General features: G+C 41.3%; 1 protein-coding gene across 1 annotated transcript in view; it reads right to left on the bottom strand.

The window, feature by feature from the left end:
• The window catches only part of ppl (periplakin), a 90,192-nt gene that overhangs the window by 15,849 nt on the left and 48,080 nt on the right, over window positions 1–26,263 (bottom strand). The window contains 9 exon segments of the mRNA XM_028813888.2: window positions 2,202–2,340; window positions 2,423–2,601; window positions 5,255–5,412; window positions 5,539–5,642; window positions 5,725–5,876; window positions 10,801–10,947; window positions 18,447–18,569; window positions 21,946–21,983; window positions 21,986–22,040. Coding sequence (XP_028669721.2) covers window positions 2,202–2,340; window positions 2,423–2,601; window positions 5,255–5,412; window positions 5,539–5,642; window positions 5,725–5,876; window positions 10,801–10,947; window positions 18,447–18,569; window positions 21,946–21,983; window positions 21,986–22,040 — 1,095 coding nt within the window.

Here is a 26,263-nt window from a genome sequence, read left to right as displayed (position 1 = left end):
CTAGAAAAAAACTATTTTAAGATATTTGATTCATTTTCTCCCTTTGTGGATTTTCAGCTACAAATATATATATACTGTATGTGTGTGTATAGAGTATATATATATATATATATATATATATATATATATATATATATATATATATATATATATATATATCCATCCATCCATCCATCCATCCATCCATTGTCCAACCCACTGAATCTGAACACAGGGTCACGGGGGTCTGCTGGAGCCAATCACAGCCAACACAGGGCACAAGGCAGGAACCAATCCCGGGCAGGGTGCCAACCCACCGCAGGACACACACAAACACACACACACACCAAGCACACACTAGGGCCAATTTAGAATCGCCAATCCACCCAACCTGCATGTCTTTGGATTGTGGGAGGAAACCGGAGCACCCCGGAGGAAACCCACGCAGACACGGGGAGAACATGCAAACTCCACGCAGGGGAGGACCCGGGAAGCGAACCCAGGTCCCCAGATCTCCCAACTGCGAGGCAGCAGCGCTACCCACTGCGCCACCGTGCCGCCCTATATATATATATTTATTAATTTATTTATTTTGACAAGATGAAATAAAGTGTAGAGGTTGAGCAGGTTGTAGTCCTATTTAAAGTTAAAATGCTATCCTTAATGGTAAACTGCTTTCTTTTATGGCTTGTATTTTGGCAGACAGTGAAGTTAAAATCTGTCTGTGGGGAGATTGTCGACCTTGTCAAGAGGTTTACTTGGCAGTGGCATTCATGTGTCTGGTGACTCTGCCTATGAAGTGAATAGACAGATTGGGAGAGCATGGGGGGTCATGAGGTTGCTAGAAAGGGATGTGTGGCGCTCCCAATATCTATGCAAAAGGACAAAGGTCCAAGTCTTTAGAGTTCTGGTGCTTCCTGTTTTGCTATATGGTTGCGAGACATGGACGCTATCCAGTGACCTGAGATGAAGACTGGACTCCTTTGGTACTGTGTCTCTTCGGAGAATCCTTGGGTACTGATGGTTTGTCTTTGTGTCGAATGAGCGGTTGCTCATGGAGTCCCGAATGAGGCACATTATCTGCATTGCGAGGGAGCGTCAGTTACGGCACTACGGCCATGTGGCGTGATTCCTCTAGGGTGATTCAGCTTGTAAGATCCTCATTGTTGAGGACCCAAGTGGCTGGACCAGGCCAAGGGGCCACCCACATAACACCTGGCTGCAGCAGATAGAAGGTCATTTCCGGAGGGTGGGACTGGACCACTTATCTGCCTGGGGGGGGTTGCCAACCAGTATCCCAAGCTGTTTTGTCATGTGGTGGGTGCGGCAACACTCTGCACCAGTACATTCCCCCCAATCTGACCTGAAGTTAAAATGGAATATTTACATTTTCAACAATAACCAATTTTAAGTTGTCTGCTGTGACCAAAAATTAAACACCTTATAAATTTACATACCTTGGAAGTTTTCACATTTTATTGTTAAACAACATTGAATCACAGTGGATTTAATTTGGCTCTTTTGGCACTGATCAACAGAAAAAGACTCTTTAACGTCAAAAGTGAAAACAGATCTCTGCAAAGTGTTCTCAATTCATTACAAATATGCAAATTGCTCACCCACCTCAAGTCAGTGTAGACGCACCTTTTACAGCCATGACAGCCCAGAGTCTGTGTTCACAGGTCTCTCTCCATCAGCTTTGCACATCAGAACATGGCCATTTTCCTCATTCTTCTTTGCAAAACTGCTCAACCTCTGTCAGGTTGTATGGTGATTGGCTGTATGGTGATTGTGAGTGAACAGTGTTTTTAAGTCTAGCCACAAATTTTCAACTGGTTTGAGATCTGGGCTCTGACTTTGCCAGGCTAGGACATTAATATTGTTGTTTTGTAGTATGTAGTATGTGGTAGGTGCAAGCTTTATCATTTTTCCTTAAAGACGCTAGACATCATATGCACAAAATTCTAATTGCAGCAATATGTACTATTCCATATAAATGCAAACACCCCACATACATCAAAAACATAAAGTATAAAATCAAAATAGTTATGATCAATGTCTACAGCAGAGCTTCTAGTGGCCAAAGAGAATCAATGTAGATGATCTTCATTTTTTTATTGTTCATTTTAAGACAAGTACAAAAATGTGCACGGTTTTAAATCGAAGCCTGTTTTATTTCCAGTAGAAATCAGTAATACTGGTTTTTACTAAGATTTACTCACAGCCAGTTCCTGCTGGGTGTTTTCTAGTGATCTCAAGTCACTTGGGGCTATTTCCTCCCTGGCCAGTCTGTTTTCATAAGTTGCCAGCATGGTGCGCCCTTTATGCAGGCTGTTCTCAAGGCGATTGGACTTGTCAAACCTGAAAAAAAATCAGCAAATTACAACTCCTGTAGTTGGCAAAGCAAAAAGGAAATGGGAAGAGAGCTAAAGCTATCACGCACTTGTCTTCTGCCGACGTCAGCAGGAGGTCGACCTTGTCATACTTGGTTCGGGCATCATTGACTTTGTTGTAGAGCTGTGGAGCGCTCGCACAGGAAGGATTCTTCGACAAGAAGACCTCTGCTTCACGGATCTTTGAGGACTTTTCAGGTTCAATGCGCCTGACAGAACCTTTGATTGTCTGCAGGGGTAAAAATGAAATTAGGACACTGGCTCTGGCATTGCAGTCTCCCTCACCAACAACACAGCTCACCTTTAATTGCTTTTTGTTAGGCAAAATCCTGAACAGAAATTCAAGTGAATGTAACCAAGTGGAAAGGTTAAATGTCACAGGTGTCAATTTCAAAAATTCACTTAAAACATGAATTTAGGATAAGGGACAGATGGAAATATGAGTTTCCCAGTGAGAATTTTTTTGTGAATGCCCAATTGACAGAAAACAGTGCTACCCAAATGAACCTAGTTGTGATTGAATGTTGACCTTTAACCTCATTCAGTAATATGAAATAAAAGAATATTGACCAGGTCAGTCAGAAATGGCATTTTCATGGTTGAGTTGTATGTCTCATCATGTGATAAACATTTCACATATTTTTCTTTTGCTTCTCATTAGTGCTGGATTTATACTTGTACTAAAATTTTTATATTGGTAATGATCCCTGCTTTCATATCTTAGTACCAATACCAAAATCACCCCGAGGCAAATAATGGATAACCAAAAAACACTGGCTCCCAGATGCTTCATTCCCCCTGCCTGCACTACACTCATCCAGGATTAAAGGCAACCTGACTGCCACACCATTCCCAAGGTCTACCATGGTCCATTGAGGCTCACAATTTCTTAATCGTGTATTCTCCCTCATAGTTTTGACTGTGCTTATATGTCATATAAGAACAAGAAGTAAAAGTCTGGGAAGTTGGGGGACTCCACCTCAGAGTTGATTGTGCGAATATACATATGTTGCATACTACTTCAAAGAGCATGGGGGTTCAAAGTGCAAGGTTGCATTATGCAACCACATTAACTTCCACCACCGAAATCAGCATAATGCTAGTACAGGACCGTTTTAAAAATGTGGTACTTCAGTACTCCTTTAATACTGGTATGCCATACAGCACTATTTCTCACTTTGATGAAAAAAATTCTAGTTAGTATTTGATTGCTTTTTGTGTGGAAGAAGCAGCCAACTAATAGCGACCTCATGTTTCTCCCAAAATGCCAACTGGAAATCCATATGAATACAACACAATGTGTATGACACGATTATGCCTAAATGACTTCATGCCCTGATGCACTGGAACTTGTATCACCACTCATCATATTTTCACTCATATAAAGTATCCTCACACTGGATCTGGAATGACAACTTCTTCTCTGTTTTATGAGATGAAGCCTAAAAAAACTTATAAAGAGCTACTTAAGAACGTTTTATTTGGGGGCTGGGTGGACTTTTGGCATAAAACCTTTCAGATCTTGTTTTTTTTTTCCTCCAGCTTAGCTGCAGTTTTTTTTTTTAATTTTTATTTTTGTGCCCTGTCCAGCCATCTGACCTTCTCACTGGACTCGCATTTTGAAACTTAAAAAAACAATTCTATATTTAAGGACTCGAATTCTCTTAATTACATATCTATCACTTATGTAAGTGTGTGATATTTATTTTTTGTATATTATTTATTCATTGTTATTCTTATTTAATTTTAATTTTTTTTCTTTTCTTGTAACTATTTCCTTCATGCCTTGTAAAGCACTGTGCTGTAGAAATAAATGTTGTTAGACAGACAGACAGACAGACAGACAGACAGACAGACAGACAGACAGACAGACAGACAGATAGATAGATAGATAGATAGATAGAAAGATAGATAGATAGATAGATAGATAGATACTTTATTAATCCCAATGGGAAATTCACATTCTCCAGCAGCAGCATACTGATACAATAAATAATATTAAATTAAAGAATGATAATAATGCAGGTGAAAAACAGACAATAACTTTGTATAATGTTAAATGTTAACGTTTACCCCCCCGGGTGGAATTGAAGAGTCGCATAGTTTGGGGGAGGAACGATCTCCTCAGTCTGTCAGTGGAGCAGGACAGTGACAGCAGTCTGTTGCTGAAGCTGCTCCTCTGTCTGGAGATGACACTGTTTAGTGGATGCAGTGGATTCTCCTTAATTGATAGGAGCCTGCTGAGCGCCCTTCGCTCTGCCACAGATGTTAAACTGTCCAGCTCCATGCCAACAATAGAGCCTGCCTTCCTCACCAGTTTGTCCAGGCGTGAGGTGTCTTTCCTCTTAATGCTGCCTCCCCAGCACACCACCGCGTAGAAGAGGGCGCTCGCCACAACTGTCTGATAGAACATCTGCAGCATCTTATTGCAGATGTTGAAGGATGCCAGCCTTCTAAGGAAGTATAACCGGCTCTGTCCTTTCTTGCACAGCGCATCAGTACTGGCAGTCCAGTCTAATTTATCATCCAGCTGCACTCCCAGATATTTATAGGTCTGCACCATCTGCACACAGTCACCTTTGATGATCACGGGGTCTATGAGGGGTCTGGGCTTCCTAAAATCCACCACCAGCTCCTTGGTTTTGCTGGTGTTCAGTTGTAGGTGCTGTTGGTTGTTGTTGGTGTTGTTGTTGCGTGTCACCCATTCAAACTGGACCACAGTTGCTTTGTGTCGTATTGGGTATTTATTTAAGAGAGGACGCAATAAGCATGAGAATGGGAATAAGCTTGAGCATGGGAAAGGTGCTATATAAATAAAATGTATTATTATCATTATTTTTATTAATAACCTGATATTAAAACATTTGCAGGTGCTGGCTCACCATGAGGTCATTCAGCCGCTCTGTACTGTCCTGGATGGGGTGGTTCTGGTCCAGTGGCGGACGAAGACGTGAATAGACATCCTTCTCCTGTCTGTCCAAATCATTGTAGACTTTGTCTAGCCCGGACATCAGCTGGCGACACTGCTGCTCCTGCTCATCTGAAATCAGGTTTGAAGTCATTAAGGAATCGGCATATGAAACTGGGTGATTACCTATAGGGTACTTAACGTGCTATTTGCAGTAAACTGGAAAAACTACAGATACCATTCTGACAATGAGCCTACCGAAGCCTGTCGGCTTTTCTTTCTTCAGCTCTTCATATCGTTTTGCCAGGGCAGCCTTGCTGTTTGCTGCTTTTTGTTTCAGACCCTTCTGTTGATTGGCAAGGCTGTAGGAACACAGTAAAGACTTATGGTTGATTGTACGTGACAATCAACAGAAATAAAAAGGAAGTACTATAGCACTCTTACTTGTCAGCAAAAGTGACAGCGTCGACGTCAGTGGGGGGAACAATGAAAGCGACTCCAGGTGCGGTAATCTTCTTCCCTTCACTGTCTACCACGTCCCACATTGAGGTGTTGTTTTTAGACAAAGTGTACTTCTCCCCACGTACAATTGAGCCCTGGAAAGACAGAGATGGCACCAAAGGTTTTGTTAGGGCACAGGAAAAGATTACATGTTTAAGGTTTTGTACAGTGACAAGTGAGATGTATACACAGGGGAGGAGGTGAACTGAGGGAAAGACAACCTGTAGAGTGGAAACACATTGGATTGAGAGGTACAGGGGCTGCATGAAGCTTCCACTTGAGAAAGAATAACAGAGCTGGCTTTAGAGACAGAGAATTCTGACAATTATTGTGCCAGCCAGAACCAACCCCAGGATATGTCTATACTAGAAGTATACATATTTATAGATATCAGCCATAAGTCAATGCCTATGAGAACAATGTCTAGGGGTATAGACTAGATTTTATGGGATCATAAGTATCATACATTTGCCCACTCATTATGGGGTAGCAACTTCTTGTTCTTTTTCCAAAAACTTGAACAACTGTGTAGATTGCAAGTATACAGGGAAAGAGTACTGGGTAGAGTGTCCTGAATGACAGGTGGTCCAGCCAGTCTGGCCTTTTCATTGAGGAAGCCCATGAGCAATATACAAAGTTGGCTGCTGTTCAGAACTTTTGTGGGTGAATCCAAAGCCTGCATGTACAGCAGATTCAGAAAGTGTTCAGACCCTATTCACTTTCCGCACACTTTATTGTGTTGTAGATTTAACTTTCGAAGGAAACTTTTGCAATTTATGCCCAACAATCAATAACCCATAACGAAAACATGAATTGTGGGACCTTATACTCTCCAGTGTGAGCCTTTCTAAATGATCTCTGGTCAATTCAGTTTAGCACAGGTGGACTCCAATCAAGTTCTTGATTGACACATCTCAAGGAGAATTAAAGCAAACAAAATGCACATGAACACAGTTTGGACTGCCACAGCCACGACACTGAATACATACATATATGTTACGTATTTCAGTGTTTGATGTTTAATAAATCTGTAACCATTTCAAAAAACATGTTTTCACTTTTTCATTATGGGTTATTGAAGACATTCTGTTGGGCAAATATGGCAAATTTATCCATGTAAAATGAAATCTACAACACAATAAAGTGTGCAGTGAGTGACGGGGTCTGAATACTTTCTCAATCCACTGTAGCCCTGGGACAAGAGTATTTTTTTTCTTATCTTTTATTGAATTTATTAAATGCGTTGATTTGATTCAAACCTAGCTTTGTAAAATTTGACTTGCTTGTATGGAATTTTATTTGATTTTAATAAATTCAATAAAATGTTAAAAAAAAAGTATTAAAAGCATATAACATTCCACACAATCAAGTCAAATTTAACAAAACTAAATTCAAATCAACCTCCAACTATGGGAAAGAGAGGAAGGCCAACAGCCAGAGTAAAACTATTGAGAGTAGTAAAAAGAGGAAGGAGTCTTTTCTTCCAATTTAAATGCTTATTCTAAAATGTTATTAATTAGATCCTGGCAGGTTTTAAAACATGTTTTAAACAGATCCTCTAAGTGAGAATTTGCTTTTTTCTAATTTCAAATAATATATAACATCAGTTACCCCAACTTAAAAGGGGAGAGTTAGGATTCTTCCAGTTGAGCAAGATAAGTCTACGTGTTAATAGTGAAGTAAAGGCAAATCCAGTTTGTTTGTCCTTCTCCACCTTAAGCCCATCTGGAAGTCCACCAAACACAGCTGTTAGTGGGGTAGGAGTGACTATGACACCAAGGAAGCCCATGAGAAATATTCAATATATGTTTGATAGGCATTTAAAATTTTTGTCCAGAAAGATGTTAATTTGGTACACACACAAAACATGTGGTCTAGTGAAGCTGGGGCTCGATTGAGAGTATTAATTATCAGTAAGTATCAGTAGATGAGAGTTTTGAGGAGGTAAAAAACACCACCTTGGGGAATTTGAGAAAGTCTGTTATTGGAATGCTAACCCAACATCAGGCAACAGATGTATGTAGCAGCCTGGACTTTTTAAATGATATTTTATTGACATAGTAGTCATTTAGCCCATTACAACAATAGGCGCTAGAACAGTTGTGCATAAACATTAGTAGGAACAGTCTATATTAAATGGCAAGGGACTTTGACCTCATTCTTTTTGTTGGTCGTATTTTTCTTTCTTTCAGCCTTTCTTTTGTTGATGTTTACATGCTGAGCTGACCGTTCTTCGTGGGCTGCCGCCATGTATTGTGTGTCTTTAATTTTCTGTGACAGTAATACTGTCTTGTACGGCTCTATTCAATAAGGGCGCGCACAAAAAGGCGAGCTTCAAAAGGGCAACCTCAATTGATCGTGGCGAATAAAGGCGTTCGTAGATAATTTAGTTCAGAAGGCTCTGGAATATGTGAAGAGCAACAACGGTGCAGAACTTTATTTACGCGCGCCTTTATTTGCTGCACCCAATTGAGGTCGCCCTTTTGAGGCTCGCCTTTTTGTGCGCGCCCTTATTGAAGGATACTGTCTTGTACGTCCGCTGGCTTGTACGTCCGTAATATACCTTTTAATTTTCTCTGGCGGTAATACAGGCGTGCGCGTCGGTAATATGCCTTTAATCTCCTCTGACAGTAATACTGGCTTGTATGTGGTTGTAATATGCGTCACTGTATTGTGTACCTTTAATTTCCTCTCACTGTAATACTGGTTTGTATTTCCGTAAAACGCCTCTAACTTTCTCTGACAGTAATATCGCGCATTGCACCGTGCCCCGCGCATGCGCACTTCACCAGAAGACACGCACACACGGACACCTGGATGCACACAGGGATTTTATATATATAGACAAGGGCTTCATGATGGACCTGACGTAAAAACATTGTACGTTTCCAGAGTTCAGCATTTGCATGTGTCAATTTAGCCACAACTAGATGGAATCTGGGTAAAATAAAAATATGTTTTTATCTACTCCATTGTCAGCTAGTCTTAGCCTGCTGTGCTCATACATATGAGTTCTTTAAAGTTCTGCCATGTACATAGTGTATAATGTGATTATTCTTATTTTGTGTTTTATTTGAATTATATTTGCATATTATAAAGACCATCTTTGGCTTGTAAGTGGAAACGTGCAATCAATCTTGCTTAGCCCAACTGAAGGAAGGTCATGGGGCAAGGTCTAGGATGGCAATATTGGGGTGAAGAACGAAACCAACCATACCCGTGATGGGCTTTCCACAGCAAGCCACAGACATGCAAACACTAAGACTAAGCACATCAACCTAACCTGCATGTCTTTGGGGTGTGGGAGGAAAAGCAGAGCACTGAAGAAAAATGCATCAAGGGGAGAAGCAGGACGTGCAGTCCCCACAAAGACGGTCCGAGTATTTACATGCCCACACATAATCGGGTTAAGGTGAATAACCCAGTTAAGGCAGAGACCTGGTTTCTTAATAACCTGCATTTACATGTGCAAGTTATTTCTGGAGCTCTGCTTGTCAGTTAAACACCATTAAACTGCACAAAAAAAGAGTGAAATGTTACCATCAGCCACTGTGAAGTTGAAAATAAGCACCTTGCCTGTGTTAATTTCCTTGTGTTTTTATAAATATGTTAAGTCAAATAGATGCTTTATTTAGTAGGTTTCTGTTACTGGATTGCATGCAGCAAACTCTTTTCTGTTTGGCTGTGTGACTGAGTCCTGTAAAGGACCCGCTACTTGAGCTTCTTGCCTTACACCCAGTGCTGCTACAATAATAACAGCACAGGCATTTCTACTTCAGTAAGATAAGTATTGCATTAGGTTACTTTAAAAAAGTAATCAGACTTTTATAACACACCTTACTTTTAATGTGTTACCCTACTGCTCTCGAGATTGTGTTCCTGAGCTCGGCAGTGTAAGCTCAGCTCATTAACATAAATTTAGCGATTTCTGAAATACCCAGACTGATTATTTCAGCCAGGAGAAGCAATAATGCGATCGCCCCAACATTTGCCTCTGGAAATTTATTTACCTGTGGCCGCTGACATTGTATGCGAAGCAGGCTGACAGAGTGCAACAGACATGCTCAGACTACAAAATCCTGCATATATATAGCATATAGCAATAACCTGGTTAAGGGTCTACGTGGCCGTATAATCGGTTTATTCATGGAGAAGTCTCCCTCTGTTCATCAGGTTTCTCAGAGGTCAACAACCTCATCACTCTAATCAGAATAATAGCTTACTGTACATATGGCATTTTAGAAATCAGGTTTCTGTGAATAACTGAGTTAGTGAATCTCATGTAAACAAGCTAAGTGAAGGGTTTTACATTCAGCCTCTAGAACCGAGAGGCAGCAGGCCCTAACCACTGACAACCATGACACCACAAAGTGCTATATTAGGGAACACTGTGTGGAATCATAAAACCGTTGGCTCATTATTATAGAATCCTACACAAAACAAAGTAAGTGATTGAACTCCTTACGAGCATAACTGTGCAAAGTTTGTGCAGTCTGTGAATGAGTGTGTTTGTATTTCATAGGGCTTTAAAAATTGAATTATAATTTCAGGCTTGCTAGATTTGTCCGGTGTCTTGTAATCTGAGGCAGCCTATTGCAGAGACAGCTATATACTAAAAACCTGAATTCAAGTATAAAAAGGATGCCTGCCACATTATGCAGAATGCCATGCCGCACTCTGTACTGCTATTAAATGTCATACCTGATTTAGCAGAGTTGCTTTGCTTAGCTCACCAAGTCTTCATCAGTTGACTGTTTGTTCTCACAGAAATGTGGATTGACAGTTTTGACTAAAGCCACTGATAGATTCACATACCTGAAAAGAAATTCCTAGCTGCTGGCGCTGTGCCTGCATGTGCGCGCCGTGTCTTGTCCAATTACCATAAATGTCGTTGAGAACTTCATTATCAGCAAGGATTATTAGATCACACTCATATCATTTACTTCAAGTTGGAAAGAAAGTTTAGAGCAGAAAAAAATAAATATAAAATAAAATCTAGAGGATGTAATTCATTGTTACCTTGTCTCCATCATAGTCACAGAGTGCCTCGACAGGAATGGGCTTCAGCGGAGTTTCCCTTCGGTATTTCAGAGGCAGCACTTGCTGACTTCGTTTCTGCAAGGACTTGATCACCTCATCATGCTGGTCAAGAGCTTTTATTTGGTCCTGTGGGCAGATAATTGTGAACCTTGTGAGCTTTAGAGAAAACTGATTACATATTTAATGGCAAAAAAAAAATAAAAATAAATTAATAAAATCAATCAGCTCATCCCATCCATCAATTAATGATCTCACTTAATGTAAATATACAGCCACCTAGACTGTGATCAGCTCCTTTAGTTAATAGGCAGCAGCATTAACCGTTGTGCCACTCTACTTGCCCTTTATCAGTTCAACAGTTACAGTATTTACTTAGAAAGGGCACTCCAAAACAAACTTAATACAAAAGTGTTTACCTTTAATTATTAGTTTAAAAGTTTTTCTCCATAAACCTGACTGGAAGATGTGAGTGTGAAAATGGAGGGAAGCAGTTACCTGTCAATTTTAAATAGATCAAACATTAGGCTAACGTGTAGGTGAAACCTTTCAAATGATGACAGGCAGCAATCCCAAAACTGACTTTAAAAGTTTTAAATTGCTGTGGGTATTTTTGAGCGTTCTTTCAATGTTTCATGTATTTTTTGTAAATGCACCCAAAAAGATGAATGACACAGTTTACACTATAAAGGTGGCTAGGATGGCATAGACGCAATTCCAAATATGAACTGCAGGTGTCACTGCTGATTCAAAGGCCTCCTGATGGGGACTGAGCAGCTATTAAGAAGTCAGCTGTTTTTTAATCAACTTGTAAATCTTTTTTTATTAGCATGGTTATAAATATAATGCATACTATATTTGTAAAATCAGCTACAAAGAAAACATAATAAGCATAATTAAACGCTCAGAATATACAAGATACATACTAATTCCGCCATTATTTTGCTAAAACGTATTTATGGAATAGGTCATTGGTGGACAGAGACTATCCTGGTAGCACTCTGTGCAAAGCAGGGATCAGCTCTTCAGTGTCCACCAGTCCACCTCAGAATGAGTTACAGTCCCCAATCAGCTTGATCTGCCCATTTCTCAGATATCTAGAACATTAAAACAATTTCACCAATTTTACAAGAACCCACAGATGAACACATGCATGCCAAATGGCACTGAGGGCCCTGTCCCTGTCAACTGGATTAGCTGTTGCTTATTGACTTGGACGTCCCCAGTTTACAGCCAGCCTGTCTATGTGGGGATATTAAATGGAGGGTACAGGGCCTGCTGGTGACACCGTATCATCTAGATTCTCCAATTAACCTAATCACTACATCTCTGGCAGCAGACCAGACAATCTGGAGAACTTCATGTGGTTGGACAGAATGTGTGAATTCCACCCAGACTACGATAAGCCTGTGTGATTAGAACACAGGCTTCATTAACTAATGGGCAACCATTCAACCCATTAGAGCTCACCAACCGTATTCACCTAATTTATTGAAAATTACATCAGGTCAGCTTTTGAAAGTTCTTAGGCCGGGTTTATACTTCACGCGACGCATGCTGCAGCAGACGCTCCTGCTATGCAAGCGTTTCACTGTTTATACTTTTGCACGCGTACTTTACGTACATCTGGAGGACTCCAGCAGGTGGCAGTGCAAGATATTATCACGGTGAGAAGAGGTTCGGCTTCTCTGTGTTGTGAATTGCCTGGAACACCCATTAAATTCCAATGACACCTTACCGCAATATCTCTGAAAAGGATGTTTAATGATTAAATCCATCAATCCAGGGATGTGTCCATTCCAGCAAGTATTGGGCACGAGGCAGAAACAATCCTTGGACGGGGCCTCAGCTCATCGCAAGGTGAATACAAGCACACACATACACTAGCATCATTTTAGCGGCACCAAATCTGCATATCTTTGGAAGGAAACCGGAGCACAATGTGGAAACCCAGCAGGAAATACCAGCGACGTGACTCCCTGCGAGACAGCAGCGCTAACGCTCCACCACCGTGTCACCCCCATGTGTGTAATTATTAACAGTATTCATTATTTAAATGAAATTAACAATTTATCTGTAAAATGTAACATACATACTTTAATGCATTTCATCATGAAAGTGATAACAAGTAAAATTCTAAAGATTCTAAATTTGCAAAGAGTTGTAATATCATACATTTAATGTGTTCTGTGTGGTGATCTATTGCTGCTTGCCGCTGCTGTTAGGTCCAAGAAGCTCGTAGCGATTAAAAACTAGGATGACGTTTACGACAGTCTGCTTTAATGATAAAGTAAACAACGAGGTTAAAGTGGACATTTCGAGATTAAAGCCGAAATTTCCACTTTAATCACAAAATACACGTTTTCACCATGTCCTTATTTTTTTTTCTCTATGGCTCAAATACAGCTCTGTACATTATGTTGCTATTGTGAAGTTGCTATAAAAAAAGACATCACAAAAGATGGAATGTTAAACATTTAAAATGTATCGTGTCATTATGATCAGGAATATGCGACGCTTGAATATAAAAGCACCACGAATGCATCTGTATGTCGCCATTTTGCTTCACCATATCGAACCATTCATCAAAAATCGAAGTACGCACATCGATCCTATAAGATCTGCAAAGCAGCTTTCTGTCACATGTAGATAGTGAACAGAGACTCTGACATCACATTCCGACTTTTATTACACTGCACCCCACACACACACTTTTTGCTGGTACTGCAACTCATGCACGCGTCACGTTAATTCCTGAGGACCTGCTCAGAGGATGTGTCAAATGAATGCTGGGAACGCGTGGCAGCCATGATGCGTGCGCATACACATTCTAAGCATGAAGTATAAACGAGCCCTTAAAGTCCTACTATCAATCGCTTTACTTGGTCACTATGTCTATGGTTCTTTGTGTGAAGAAAAACTTTGTAACGTTTCTACAAAATTTGCCGTTAAGTTCCTTTCTGTGTTCCCGTGTTCCTGTTGATGACCACATGATCTTTAAGCAGCCTAGTTTCTCTTCTCGCACTTTCTGTAGCACTCCTCTGTCTACATTGTAGCTTTGACACAAAATCTGCACACGGTACTCCAGTCGTGGCCTCACTAGTGTGTTATATCGCTTAAAGATAACGTTCTTTGACTTGTACTTCACACATAGGCACGCTGAATAACCTGACAGCCTATTAGCCTTCATGATGGTTTCTGTACACATTCTGGATGCGGACAGTGAAGAGTCCACTGTGACTTCCAGGGCCTTCTCATAAAATGCACTTTCATGTTTCAAACCTTTCATTGTGTATTCAAATCAAATAAGTTTATTTCCTTTGTGTAATACTTTCTTTACATTAACTTTTTTTATAAATTCAGTTTGCCAGAAGCATGCCCAAGTCTAAATTGTGCTCAGATCCATCCATAATGAGTCAGCCGATTCTACATTATCAAGAATGGATTCTAAACGCTGTGATGGATGGCAGCCGACGCTATTGTTGTAGGTGCTGCCACTTTGCAATCGACATAGGTGCCGTAGGGTGTCATTGGCACAGCATCTCCCTTTCACATTGTTTTCTTGTTTCAAGAGGAAGCCAGGAACAGGTCGACAGTGACAGCCCCCCATGGAGATGGACAACCCTTGTGGGATGGGACACCTTGTCCTACAAGCTCAGCTAAGGGGGGAGAAATGTGACGTATGCCGGCTTGCGCTATTACCCAACCGGGACACCTCTGTAATGGAATTGACAGGGGGAGATGACTTATGAAGGGCGCTATCTCCCCTGAACTGCTATTTGGCAGCCCCCCTGGGGTGTAATGGCACCCCTTAGAGTCCCACAGGGCTATATGGGACTTGGTATTGGTTGGCTCAGCCCTGTTGGGTTCCAGGGATGCCGCCAGGGGGAGCAATGGGAGCTGCAGAGCCCTACTTTGGGCTTCTGCTACACCTGGGAATAATTCTAGACCTGCCTAACAAGCCACCTGGAGTTCTACGAGATACGGCTTAAAAGGAGCCAGCTACCTCACAGAAGTAAGCCAGAGTCGGAGGACAACGCTCGCAAGGAGGAGTGGAGGAGGACGTGACCTGAAGGAAAGAGACAAGGAGAAGAAACGGACTGTATATTGGTGCTTTATTCTTGTGTACTGTTTGTAGTGGGCTGCAGTGGGGAGCAAGGGAAAGTGCTTCCCAACGGAAATAAATATCTATGTTTGAGAGACTGGTGCTTGTAACTGTTGTGTTGGGGTGTTTGGGGAGCTGTGCGCATTCAGAGTGTGAAAAGCATGTAATTCCGCAGCACAGCTGGCATCCAAAATTGCAACCTAATTATAATCGTTTCTCCTATATTATGTACGAGGAAGCCATATTTGGTATTCGATTGGAAAGCAGAAGGAAACAACTTGGCCAAAAGGGGAACATCTAAACACCAAACAGGCAGGGACTGGGCCAGGATCTGAACCCAGTCACCTTCTTTTAACTGGCCTGGCATTACTAAAACCATTGTAAATTTAGAATATTTCTGCTACTCAACACCACACATGGAAAATAAGTGTTTTTTGTTAAAAAAAATTAACTTAACATTAAATGAAAAACTGAGATAATGCACACTGCCCATCCAAGCAGATGTATGGTAGCACCAACGGCTTATCTGGAACTTGGCTTGCACATTCAATGATAGGAGAGACGGAAGTTGTTAAATAGAAGGCGCTATAGCAGAGATGCTAGTGTTGGAGGCCACTTCACTTCCAAGATGAGACGCCATTCATTATGAAATATGCATGCTATCCTTTTGTGCTTTTTTGGTTATGCGACAGCGCTTGACAAGCTACATCAGCCAGCTATGAGTCACTAAAAGAACGAGCTAGCATTAAATTATAAACGGCAGCAGTGCCTATAGAAATGGCAACTCTGCACAGTCACACATGTTTTTTTCCAACTAGTTCAGCAAAAGGTAAGCATTCCTTTTAAGGATAGAGAGTCACCTCAAACAGCCTTGTAAAGAGGAGAGAAGACATCCATTGTGGCACATGGGGCTGACGCTACATTGGTATCAGACATCAGCAGGACATGGAGAAGACCTACAGTCCAACTTAGCAGAGTGCCAAGTGCTTTGGAAACCTAAAATTAACCTGCTTGGCTCTTTGGAGGAGGTGCTGAAGAGTCTCAATGCTCAAATCTGGAATCTGGAGTGCTGTTTGCAGTAGCAATACAGGGATGGAAGCAGCTCACAGACTGAAACCTCTGCAGCTCCGCCACCACTTCTCAATCTGCTAAGGTCCATTAGCCCGGGTGCGTAGACACAGGCAGAGCATCAGACTCATAGACCTGGGGAAAAGTGTGGCAGATTGAGTTGCCACTAACCCCAAGTGAGCAGTGAGAATCAGGGTCGGTGGTAAAAATATGCAGGCAAAGGACAAGGCAGGTCGTAGAGGCATTGTGAAGCAGCGGTGAAGGGAGAGTTTCAAAGCTGAGATCCAGACCTGGAACATGGTTTGCCAGCAGCAGTTCAGTAAAGGAAAACAGCAAAGAGACTGGAACATCTGCATTTCCACACAATGTGGCTCACCTGCTTACCTACAACTGACAAAACCACATGACAGCACCGCACTTAACATCCCGGTTGTGCCACCTGCCAGTGCAGCACGGAATATCCCTGATGCGCCATCTGACAGCACTGCACTCCCAAACCCTGCTGATGTTCCCTTGTCCACCGGCTGCATCACCCAGCCAATTCAACAAGTTTGTGAGCTGTTGCAAAGAGCTGAAAGTAGCCGCTGGGGACAGTGACTTTGTAGGGAGGGCTATGCAATGGCACTGGACAAGTTACATCAGCCAGGGAGGACTCACCAAAAGAATGAGCTGGCATTACATCATCTATAGCAGGAGCACCTATAAAAATGGCAGCTCTGCACAGTTGCAGGTGTTTTTCCAACTAGTGCAGCAAAAGGCAATCAGTAATTTTAAGGATAGCAAGGCACCTCAAAGAGCCATGTAAAGAGCAGAGCAGCCAGTCATTGTGACTGTGATACACCATCTGCTGGAATTACAAATGCAATGCTATGTCTCTGTTAACTTCCATTTGGTATAGGATTTGTAAAAGCAGTGTTATTGTTTGTGATACGGCACCTGTGGGAATGACAAATGCAATACATTTTAGTACTACAAATGTTTGTGATGTGCTGTCTGTTGGAATGGCAAATGCAATGCCTATGTCTCTGTTAACTGCCATTTGCTATTGGATTTATAAAAGCAGTTTTAATGTTTGTGATATGTTACCTGTTGGAATGACATGCAATGCCTATGTCTCTGTTAACAGGAATGACATGCAATGCCTATGTCTCTGTTAACAGTCATTTGGTATTGGAGTTGGGAAATCAGTGTTAATCTTTCTGATATGGTACCTGTGTGAGTGACATTACTATAAATGTTTGATGTGACATCTGTTGGAATGACAAATGCAATGCCTATGTCTCTGTTAACAGTCATTTGGTTTCTGATATGTCACCTGAGGGAATGACATTACAACAAATATTTGATGTGACATCTGCTGGAATGACAAATGCAATGACAGGTCTCTGTTAACAGCCATTTGGTATTTGATTTGTAAAAGCAGTGTTAATGTTTGTGATGTGCCATCTGCTGGAATGACAAATGCAATGCATTTTTTTTACTACAAATGTTTGTGATGCGCCATCTGTTGGAATGGAAACAATGCAAATGTCTTTGTTAACTGCCATTTGGTATTGGATTTGTAAAAGCAGTGTTAATGTTTGTGATGTGCCGCCTGTTAGAAAGAAAAATACAATACGTTTTATTACTACAAATGTTTGTAGTGTGCCATCTGTTGGAATGATAAAGACATAGCAACCAGTTGTACACACAGATACTTGTCCCTTTATTAAGGTGTATAGCGCCATTCACTACAAAAAAATGATCACAATATACTTTATATAAAGGGTCATCCTTAAATTGCTCACTTTTCTCACTGGGTATTATGGGACTCCCTTTCTAAACCTGAAACAAGCTTCCAGAGGCAACCAGTAAGACGTAAGCCCTTAATGAGAACTGAATCCCACCTTGATTAATGAACACTTTAGGTAACCCCATATGTATGTGAAGATTTATGACATTTGGGGTGAAACCTGCTCCCACTTGTGGTAAAAGCCTTTGGAAATGATAGTCATTATGACAGGCACTATATTTGCCGAACAAATGGATGACAGGTGAATCCTAAAAGAGTTCAATAAATCATTAAGATTGGAACTGTCCTACATGTTGGCCCCTGTCACACACTGGGGCCTCTCTGTGCCTGTCAGCCAGGCACTTAGGTACAAGTTCTCACCTGCTAGCGGGGCAGGGTCTGTCTGTCGCAGTGTAATTGCAGAGTGAGAGATAAAGAGAGAGACGTTAAAACTGTGAGAAAACAGACCTGAAATGCTTTCTGCACACCGCACATCACAGTCACACCCTCGCACCAAGCCACACATAAGACTTTTGCCTTAAATACAAACATCGCCGCCCTGAAACTCTCTGATGCTGCACCCATGTTTGTTTATTTGCTTAACTGGAACTTCTGCCAATCTGAACTGCTCTGCGTAGCACTTTGTGAAGCTACATGCTGCATAATCAAACAAAAGCTACTCACGTCCAAATCATGGATCAGGGTTTCTGTCTGGTAGATGTCCTTGAATTCAGGATTGTACTTGTGGTTCAACTCATTATCCAGCTTTTTCAACAAGTCCTGTGTGTCCTTGGCGTCTCTGTTGTACTGAAAAAAGAAAGCACTTTCAGACTTTGTCGGGGTAATACCAAATCTTAGTTCATTTCACACAGCATTCTGCCTCATTGTACTGTAACACAATGGAAGGGTGAAATACAAGGGTGGTGGGAAGTTAAACAGCGTTAAATATTACTCCTAAAATGGAAGTGCTCCATGTGAAACTGCTTTGTGCCTCAGTCAGTCTGCTGCTGCCCACCAAACCTCCATGATGACATTTTTGGAAGGTTCAGGAAGTGTAAAAGGCCACCAGTTTAAAAATGTACTTTCTGTCAACTAAAGTGACCTCAGCCCACCACAGAGCACCTGGTGCTGTAGTTGGTTCAACTGTAAACGAAAAATGTATACACAATACAGTATCTGTTAAATAATTTGAATCTGGTTTAAATTACTTGACTAACACCTTAGAATAGTTTAGAAACACTGCCAAAATATGTCTTAACCGCTTACTGCACAACTACATGGCAATCCCCACCCCTCAGCCATGTTCCATTTTGTTAATTATATAGTATATAATTACTGTTACATTTCACAGTGGCAGTGTTAGCGCTGCTGTCTCACAGTAAGGAGAGCAGGGTTCACATCCCAGGTCCTCTCTACAGGGAATCTGCATGTTCTTCCCGTCTCAGCGTGGCTTTCCTCTGGGTGCTCCAGTTTCCCTCCCACAGTCCAAAGACATGCAGATTAGGTGGCTTAGCAATGCTAAATTGTCCTAGTGTGTGGTTGGGGTGTGTGTGTGTGTGTGTGTGTTTGTCATGTGATGGACAGGTGCCCTGGCCAGGGTTTGTTCCTGCCTTATGCCCTATGCTACAGTAGCTGGGATAGGCTCCAGTAGACCCCTGCGACCGTGTTCAGGACTAAGCGGGTCAGAAAACAACTGACTGACTGACTCGGGTGCACACAGGCACATAAACCGCACCTGTGGGAAAAAAACAAATTAATTCACATCAAACAAAGAATCTAAAAAAACAAAACAGCAGGAGCAGAAAGACAGTCTACTCCTTAAGGGCAAAAGATAAATGAACAAGACAAGAAGGAACGTGCAGGGAGGACAACACTTCGGAAACTCTGCTGCAGGGGTTTATCCCCCTCAGGAGAGCTAAGGTGAATGCAGAAGTTCATACTTAAACTTAAAGAAATGGTGTCTACCTATCACTAAGTGATAATAGACAGATAAAACAATTGATAGACAGGAAATGAGTGATATCTGAATGATAAATAGACATGAAAGGCACTATAAAAGATACAGAATCACACACAAGCTTTAAGATTACAGCATCTCCACAATGCAATCTCTACAATAAATGGAAATTAAGTGTGTGTGTGTATGTGTATATATATATATATAATATATATATATATATATTATATATATATATATTATATATATATATTGTCACAGGTGGCTGGGGGGGGCGACCCAGCCGGGACACCCCGGAGGACCCAGACCACATGGGGGTGACCGCCCTGGTGGCTATGGGGACCACGGGTATAGAGCTTTTAAAGCTCAACCCTGTAGGTGCCCGTGGTCCACCGCCAGGGGGCGCCCCAATGCCTATGGAGCCCTGGACCTCAGCACTTCCACCACACCCGGAAGTGCTGGAGGGAAGAGGATCAGGGACACCCGGAGTGTCAGGGTAGTGCCGGCGGAAGATTGTCGAAAGGCACCTGGAGCACATCCAGGGGATAATAAAAGGGGCCTCCTCCCTCCGTCAAGGCAAGGAGGCGGCCTGAAGAGAGTGAGGCATTTGGTTGTTGGCCAGGACTTTTGGGGACTTTGGGGTTGCGTGTGCACTTATGTAAATATGGAGAAGGAAAACAAACGTGTGTTGGGTGATGTAAACGTGTCCGCCTGTCTGTGTCCAGGATGCTTTCCACCACAATATATATATATATATATACCTGCGGTGGGTTGGCACCCTGCCCAGGATTGTTTCCTGCCCTGTGTTGGCTGGATTGGCTCCAGCAGACCCCCGTGACCCTGTGTTCGGATTCAGCGTGTTGGAAAATGGATGGACATATATATATATATAATATCATATATTATATATATATATATATATATATATAATATATATATATATAGTATATATACACATACAGTATATACACACATATAGTATAAGCAGGATGGGCTTGCACATAGTCCGTCAAGACCCTAGGAGGATTAGGGAGGCATGCATGCACTGGCACATATCATGCCAGTATAGAATGGAGGAATGGAGGCCACCTCTAGAGGGGCAGGAAGACTTACACGTATGCAGAAAACTATCCATTTGCGAAGGACCAGAGCAGCCAGGTGCTACAGAGTCAGATGTTGCCTTGGGCTAGCATGAAATTCTCCCTCAGGATGCTAGAGAGCATAAGACTCCCATATTTGCGAGGAACACCTAACCCTACCAGTAGAAAAAAAGCATCGCCATGGAAGACTGGCAGCAGGCTAACAGACCTCCAGACTGACAGACAGATTCAGGTCTCAGGGTGAGAGAAAGCTGCCCGGATCCAGTGAAAATCCCGGGGCTAACCCTAGGACAGAATGTAAATCCGTCTCAGGCTTTTATACTCGCTGAGCGTGGAGGTGAGTCATGGGAAGTAGAGAAGCACTAGGAGAGCTTGAAAAAGAAGTGCATGTCCTTCATCTCCATCTGCTCTGCTCCCCCTTTCCCCTCCTCTATACAATACCACCTGTTTTTCTCCTTTATGGTCTGATGAAGGCTGCACAGCTGAAACACTTTGTCTGTAACCTTTTGTTTTTCAGCATGGAAATACCATACCATACCATTTTCTAAGCCCACTTAATACTAGGCAGGATCACAGGGGAGCTGGAGCCAAACCCAACAAGCATGGGGCACAAGGCAGGAACAAACCCTGGATAAGGTACCAGCCCACCGCAGGGTAAACACACACATGCACACATTGCTAGTTTTTCCCTTTGCAAGTACAAAGAGCCACCCACAAACTCCATCAATGGTTTTACCAAAAAATGGTAAGCAAATTTCTTTTTCACTAATTTAATATCTGTTTATTCTTAACTTGTTTTACTGCTTGTGATTATATATTTTAACTTCACCGTGCTTTCTTCTTCTTTTAACAATTTATTTACTAATCCAATTCCGCTTGTTTTGGCATAAATACCCATGTTCTGTGTTTCGTTTTTTTAAGTTTGTACCTACACTGACACCCAAGACCATCTATACATTCATATTCTGTAAACCCAGCTTGCAGATCTTCAACATAAGACAAACAGGAAAGAGTACAGGGAGTGCAGGCCAATTTTTTACCCCATTCATTTATTTGTTTTACAAAAGACCAAAAGCAGGATTTTGGGGGAACCCCTGTGCCATGTGAGTTAGATGTGCTCACTCACTTTGTGGTAGTCATTCATGTACTTGAGGTGTTGCTCTCACAGATCATCAGGTTTAGGTATTGCTTCCAATCAGCGTGTACAGCTTCTGCATGTGCCTGTGAAAACATGAATTGGACAATGAGGTGAACAGTTAAATTAAATTAAGGTCATCTGCTAAAAGCACACTTCTAACAATAGATGACACATCATTGAGACTGAAATGCTTTGGTTTATTCTGTTCAGTTTCAGTACTGAGGAAGCACGCAAAAAGCACAGAACCACTTATGCCAGGATCAACTAGGTGCTTTAAATTGAACTTGCATTTCAGAGACCCCCACATAGCTTATAATTACAGATTTCACCAATTCTTGGTTGTCTGGTCTGTCTTTAGTTATAGGAATACACACGCTAGAAGATTATGCCCACTAAGTACATTACACTTCAACCGATTTACACTCATGACTCTCTGAACCTTGGATCTTGCGGAATTCATCTTTTCAGAACAAATATGATAGGCGACAGTTTTGTTCAGTTTGCTCTGATAGTTTGTAGTGAAGGATCAAAAAAGAAAAATGTTCTTGAAGCCATACCCAAGAAAACGGGGTTACCATTGTTTGTACATCATGGAGGTCTCTCATTGAATAACAGTCTTTAGTGTCCTGCCATATTAAAGGATTTGGAGTTGTAAATGTTGAACATGTTTAATGGTTACATTTTGAAATCAAGGGTAGCTCTGATGAGCTTGAAAGCAAATTGGTGATGTTACAAGTTAACCACTACATACACATTATGGGATAGTCTGGGAAAATAATCATTTATAGTCTGCTTGAAATTGGGACACCTTTTGCAGTTGCTGTACAGGTTAAATCTTGACAAAATTTGGGCCAATTATTCGGTAATGGTTGATCTGCTGGTTTTTAATCTCAAAAATCATGAAAACATATTGTACTGACTCAATGATGGGAGGATTTTTAAGAAATCAAGAATCCAAGCCAAGGTTGCAGCCAAAATTTTAGAATATTATTTGTGCCAAAATTAAATGTCCATCCATTGTGTCAGCTACATTGAAATGCAATACATATGCAAGTGGGCTATTTAATCCTGCCCCGGTTTTTATAAATGTCATACTTAAAAACATACAACAACCAAATGGTCGATTGCATTTCACTAATGGCACACAGTTTCCATGTTAGTTTGAAATGCAATATAAAAGCGTATTACATTTTAATTTATGTCAATAGATGACAACTAAAAGCAAATCAGACGTATTGCATTTCAGTTAGTGGCAGCTCTATGTGTTTTGTATTTCAATTCAAGACCACAATTTAATTGTACTAAAACTAAATGAGCAGTCAGTGTGAAAATGTAGGGGGCAAGGGACATCAACAGTTGGGGAAAGAGGCATTCCAATCATGAATGTGTTGTACTTCGAAAAAAGGTGAACAAGGAGTGGATAAGGCAGGGGATTCACCGTCTCATTGAACGGGTGGAAGCTGGCAATCTAAATGAAAGGAAAGGAAAGGAAAAATTATATAGTATCTGTTTATCACAAGAGGTATAATAATAATAATAATAATAATAATAATAGGTTACATTTATTGAGCGCCTTTCACAAATCCAAGGTCGTTTTACATGCAGAGAAAAAAAAAATGACACATGACAAAAGTTCATAGAAGAGGAAAGTTTTCAATTGCGATTTAAAAGTGCAGAAACAGGAGCAATCTCGGAGAGACTGAGGAAGAGAGTTCCAGAGTTGAGGTGCTATAGCACTGAAGGACCTGCCTCCCAAGGTGGAGAGTCTGGTACGTGGGACAGTAAGGAGATTACCGCTCGAGGACCTGAGAGAGCAACAAGGAGTGTAAGGTGCTAGGAGCAGAGTGAGGTAGAGGGGGGAAAGGTTATGTTGGGCTTTGAAGGTGAGAAGCAGAATCTTGAATTCAATCCTTGATGGAACCGGTAACCAGTGAAGCTTGGAGAGAACAGGGGAGATGTGAGCAAAACGCTTTGTGTGGGTGATGACTGTATCTGCGGAGTTCTGAATATACTGTAGCTTCTGTATAGATTTTGCAGGGAGGCCAATGAATAGGGAATTACAGTAATCAATATGATACAATATGAAACAATGAACCAGAGTTTGAGCAAACAAAGCTTGAATACAAAGCTAGGAAGAAATGAAGCTCGTGACACTAACAAATGTTTCACTATATTCAGTATTTAACGACCCACACCTAAAAAATTTACTACACTGCTTAATTTAACATGTATAAAAAGAAAACAACTTTAGATAGCTTAACATAAGAGTAAGCTTTTCAGCAAAATCTTTTAGCCGTTTCAGTTAACCGCTCCACAGTCCACATTGATTAAACTTGCAACTCACCACCAGAATACAGAAACATTTAGAAGAGGAAAAGTTTCTTTCCTCAACTGCCCCCACCTTTTGACTCTGATTTGTGTCAAGCATATACACCTGATGATCACCATCCAAGCTTTTCCCAGGTATGTGGTACCACTCTGAGTCGAGTGGGGGAGCTGCCGTTAACTATCTTGTCATTTTCTTCCTCCACAGTGATATGAAACCACCCAGTTAGGGCAACTGACTCCACCCCTTCCAGTCCCTGGGCTTTAAATGGCGACCACCTGGAAGGAGTGGTCACTTGATAGTGAGATGACCTGAGGAAAGAAGCTCCACAACTATTGACCCAATGACAGAGCCTGATTAATAGCAGCCACACAGTTTACATGGCAACTGTTTTCATTGTCACACCATTGTGCGTCTATTTTGTTTATAAAGACTGAGAGTAAACAGGGAGGCCCAAGTTAGCACCCCCAAAATTCTTTTGTTGTTTGAGCCATCTTTACATTGATGACCACATTGGTTGTCTGGAATCGAAAATCAATACACACAGAGGTACTGCTAAGTGAAATGCATTACGTCTGCTTTTCTTTTTATTTATGACGTGATATCTATGAACATGAATTAAAATGCAATATGCTTTTAAGAATAAAATTACCAAAGTGAAAAGCAATTGATTGTCAGGTTGATATGTTTGTAATAATGGCACAATAAAACCGTGCCAAAGTTAAATGTGTACTGCATTTCAATGTAGGTAATACGTTGGATTGTATTTCATTTTGGCACAAATAATCTAACATACAAAATCTCTAACAGATGTCAATCTTAAAAAGTGAGTCAAAATAGCAAAGGTTTTAGAAAGAAAAGCAAGGTCATATACCAGAAAAGAATTAGACGAAAAGATTATCACACACTAACACTGTTAATATCCTAATATTGGATGTGTGTGACATCACATGTGGTGCACTCCCAGTTCCTTTAGAATGATTGTCATGAACACCAATACACTAAAGTGCACTCTGGGAGAACGGTAAAAAAATTCTACCTTTTCCCAGCAGAATTCAATGAATAAATTAAAATGAAATGACAAATTAAAAATTAATTCTCTACACAGAACTACCCAAAATAGATATGTTAAAGATCAAAAAAGGTCTCTACAACTTCCACCAAAAATGTAAGTAAAATTCCAGATCATACCACACACATACAATCTAAGACTGCTTAATCCATTTCAGGGCCAGAGGTGCCAGTCTCAGTAGTTTCATTCACACGGTTGGGAACAACCCTGGACAGGGTGCTAGTCGCTCACTCTCAGATGTCAGTCACATACATCTTTAGAGATGTGGGAGTAAAACCAGATTTCCGCAAATAAATTCACACAAACAAATACAGTATAGGACTTGACCTTAGAACACAGAATCCATGATACAGCAGCAGTAACCCCATGAAGTCAATTGTGTTTTTAATTTATTACGCAACATTTTGATTTACTATTTCATTGGTGAGATCAAAAATGAGCCAACAGATTAATTAGTTAATAAATAAATCAAGTAATCTCTTATATACATTTCTCTTCTGGTTCGTCCTGCTTCCTCTTCAAAAGCGGTCCTGCCCACACGCAGCCGACACCGGCATTTCTCGATTCCTATTTTTGCTCTTCCAAACCCTCCACGCTGCCTGAGGCCTCCCATACACCCCCACGCCCGCTTTTCCTCGATTCCTATTCCTCCTTCAGACTACCGTGTTCCCCGCTCCTCTCTCATGACCCCATTGGTGTCACTTCACCGCCCTATATCTAGCCTGACCGAGTGACCTTTCAGCCATGTGTGCGCCTGGGGAGTGTTTTCCGTAGCCTGCTACAGGAAGGTACTCTGTCGACCATTGGCACTGGTTTCACTCCTTCCTATTTTCGTTATACTGCAACGGTTTTTGTCCTGAGCCTTTGTTATAAAATGAAGGACAGTATCCCTAATTTCCGCCACATAC

This window comes from Erpetoichthys calabaricus, chromosome 11, assembly GCF_900747795.2.
Source record: "Erpetoichthys calabaricus chromosome 11, fErpCal1.3, whole genome shotgun sequence".
In the NCBI taxonomy this organism is placed as follows: Eukaryota; Metazoa; Chordata; class Cladistia; order Polypteriformes; family Polypteridae; genus Erpetoichthys; species Erpetoichthys calabaricus.
The sequence above is the reverse complement of the archived record's forward strand: the minus strand, read 5'-3'. Positions and strand labels throughout refer to the sequence as shown.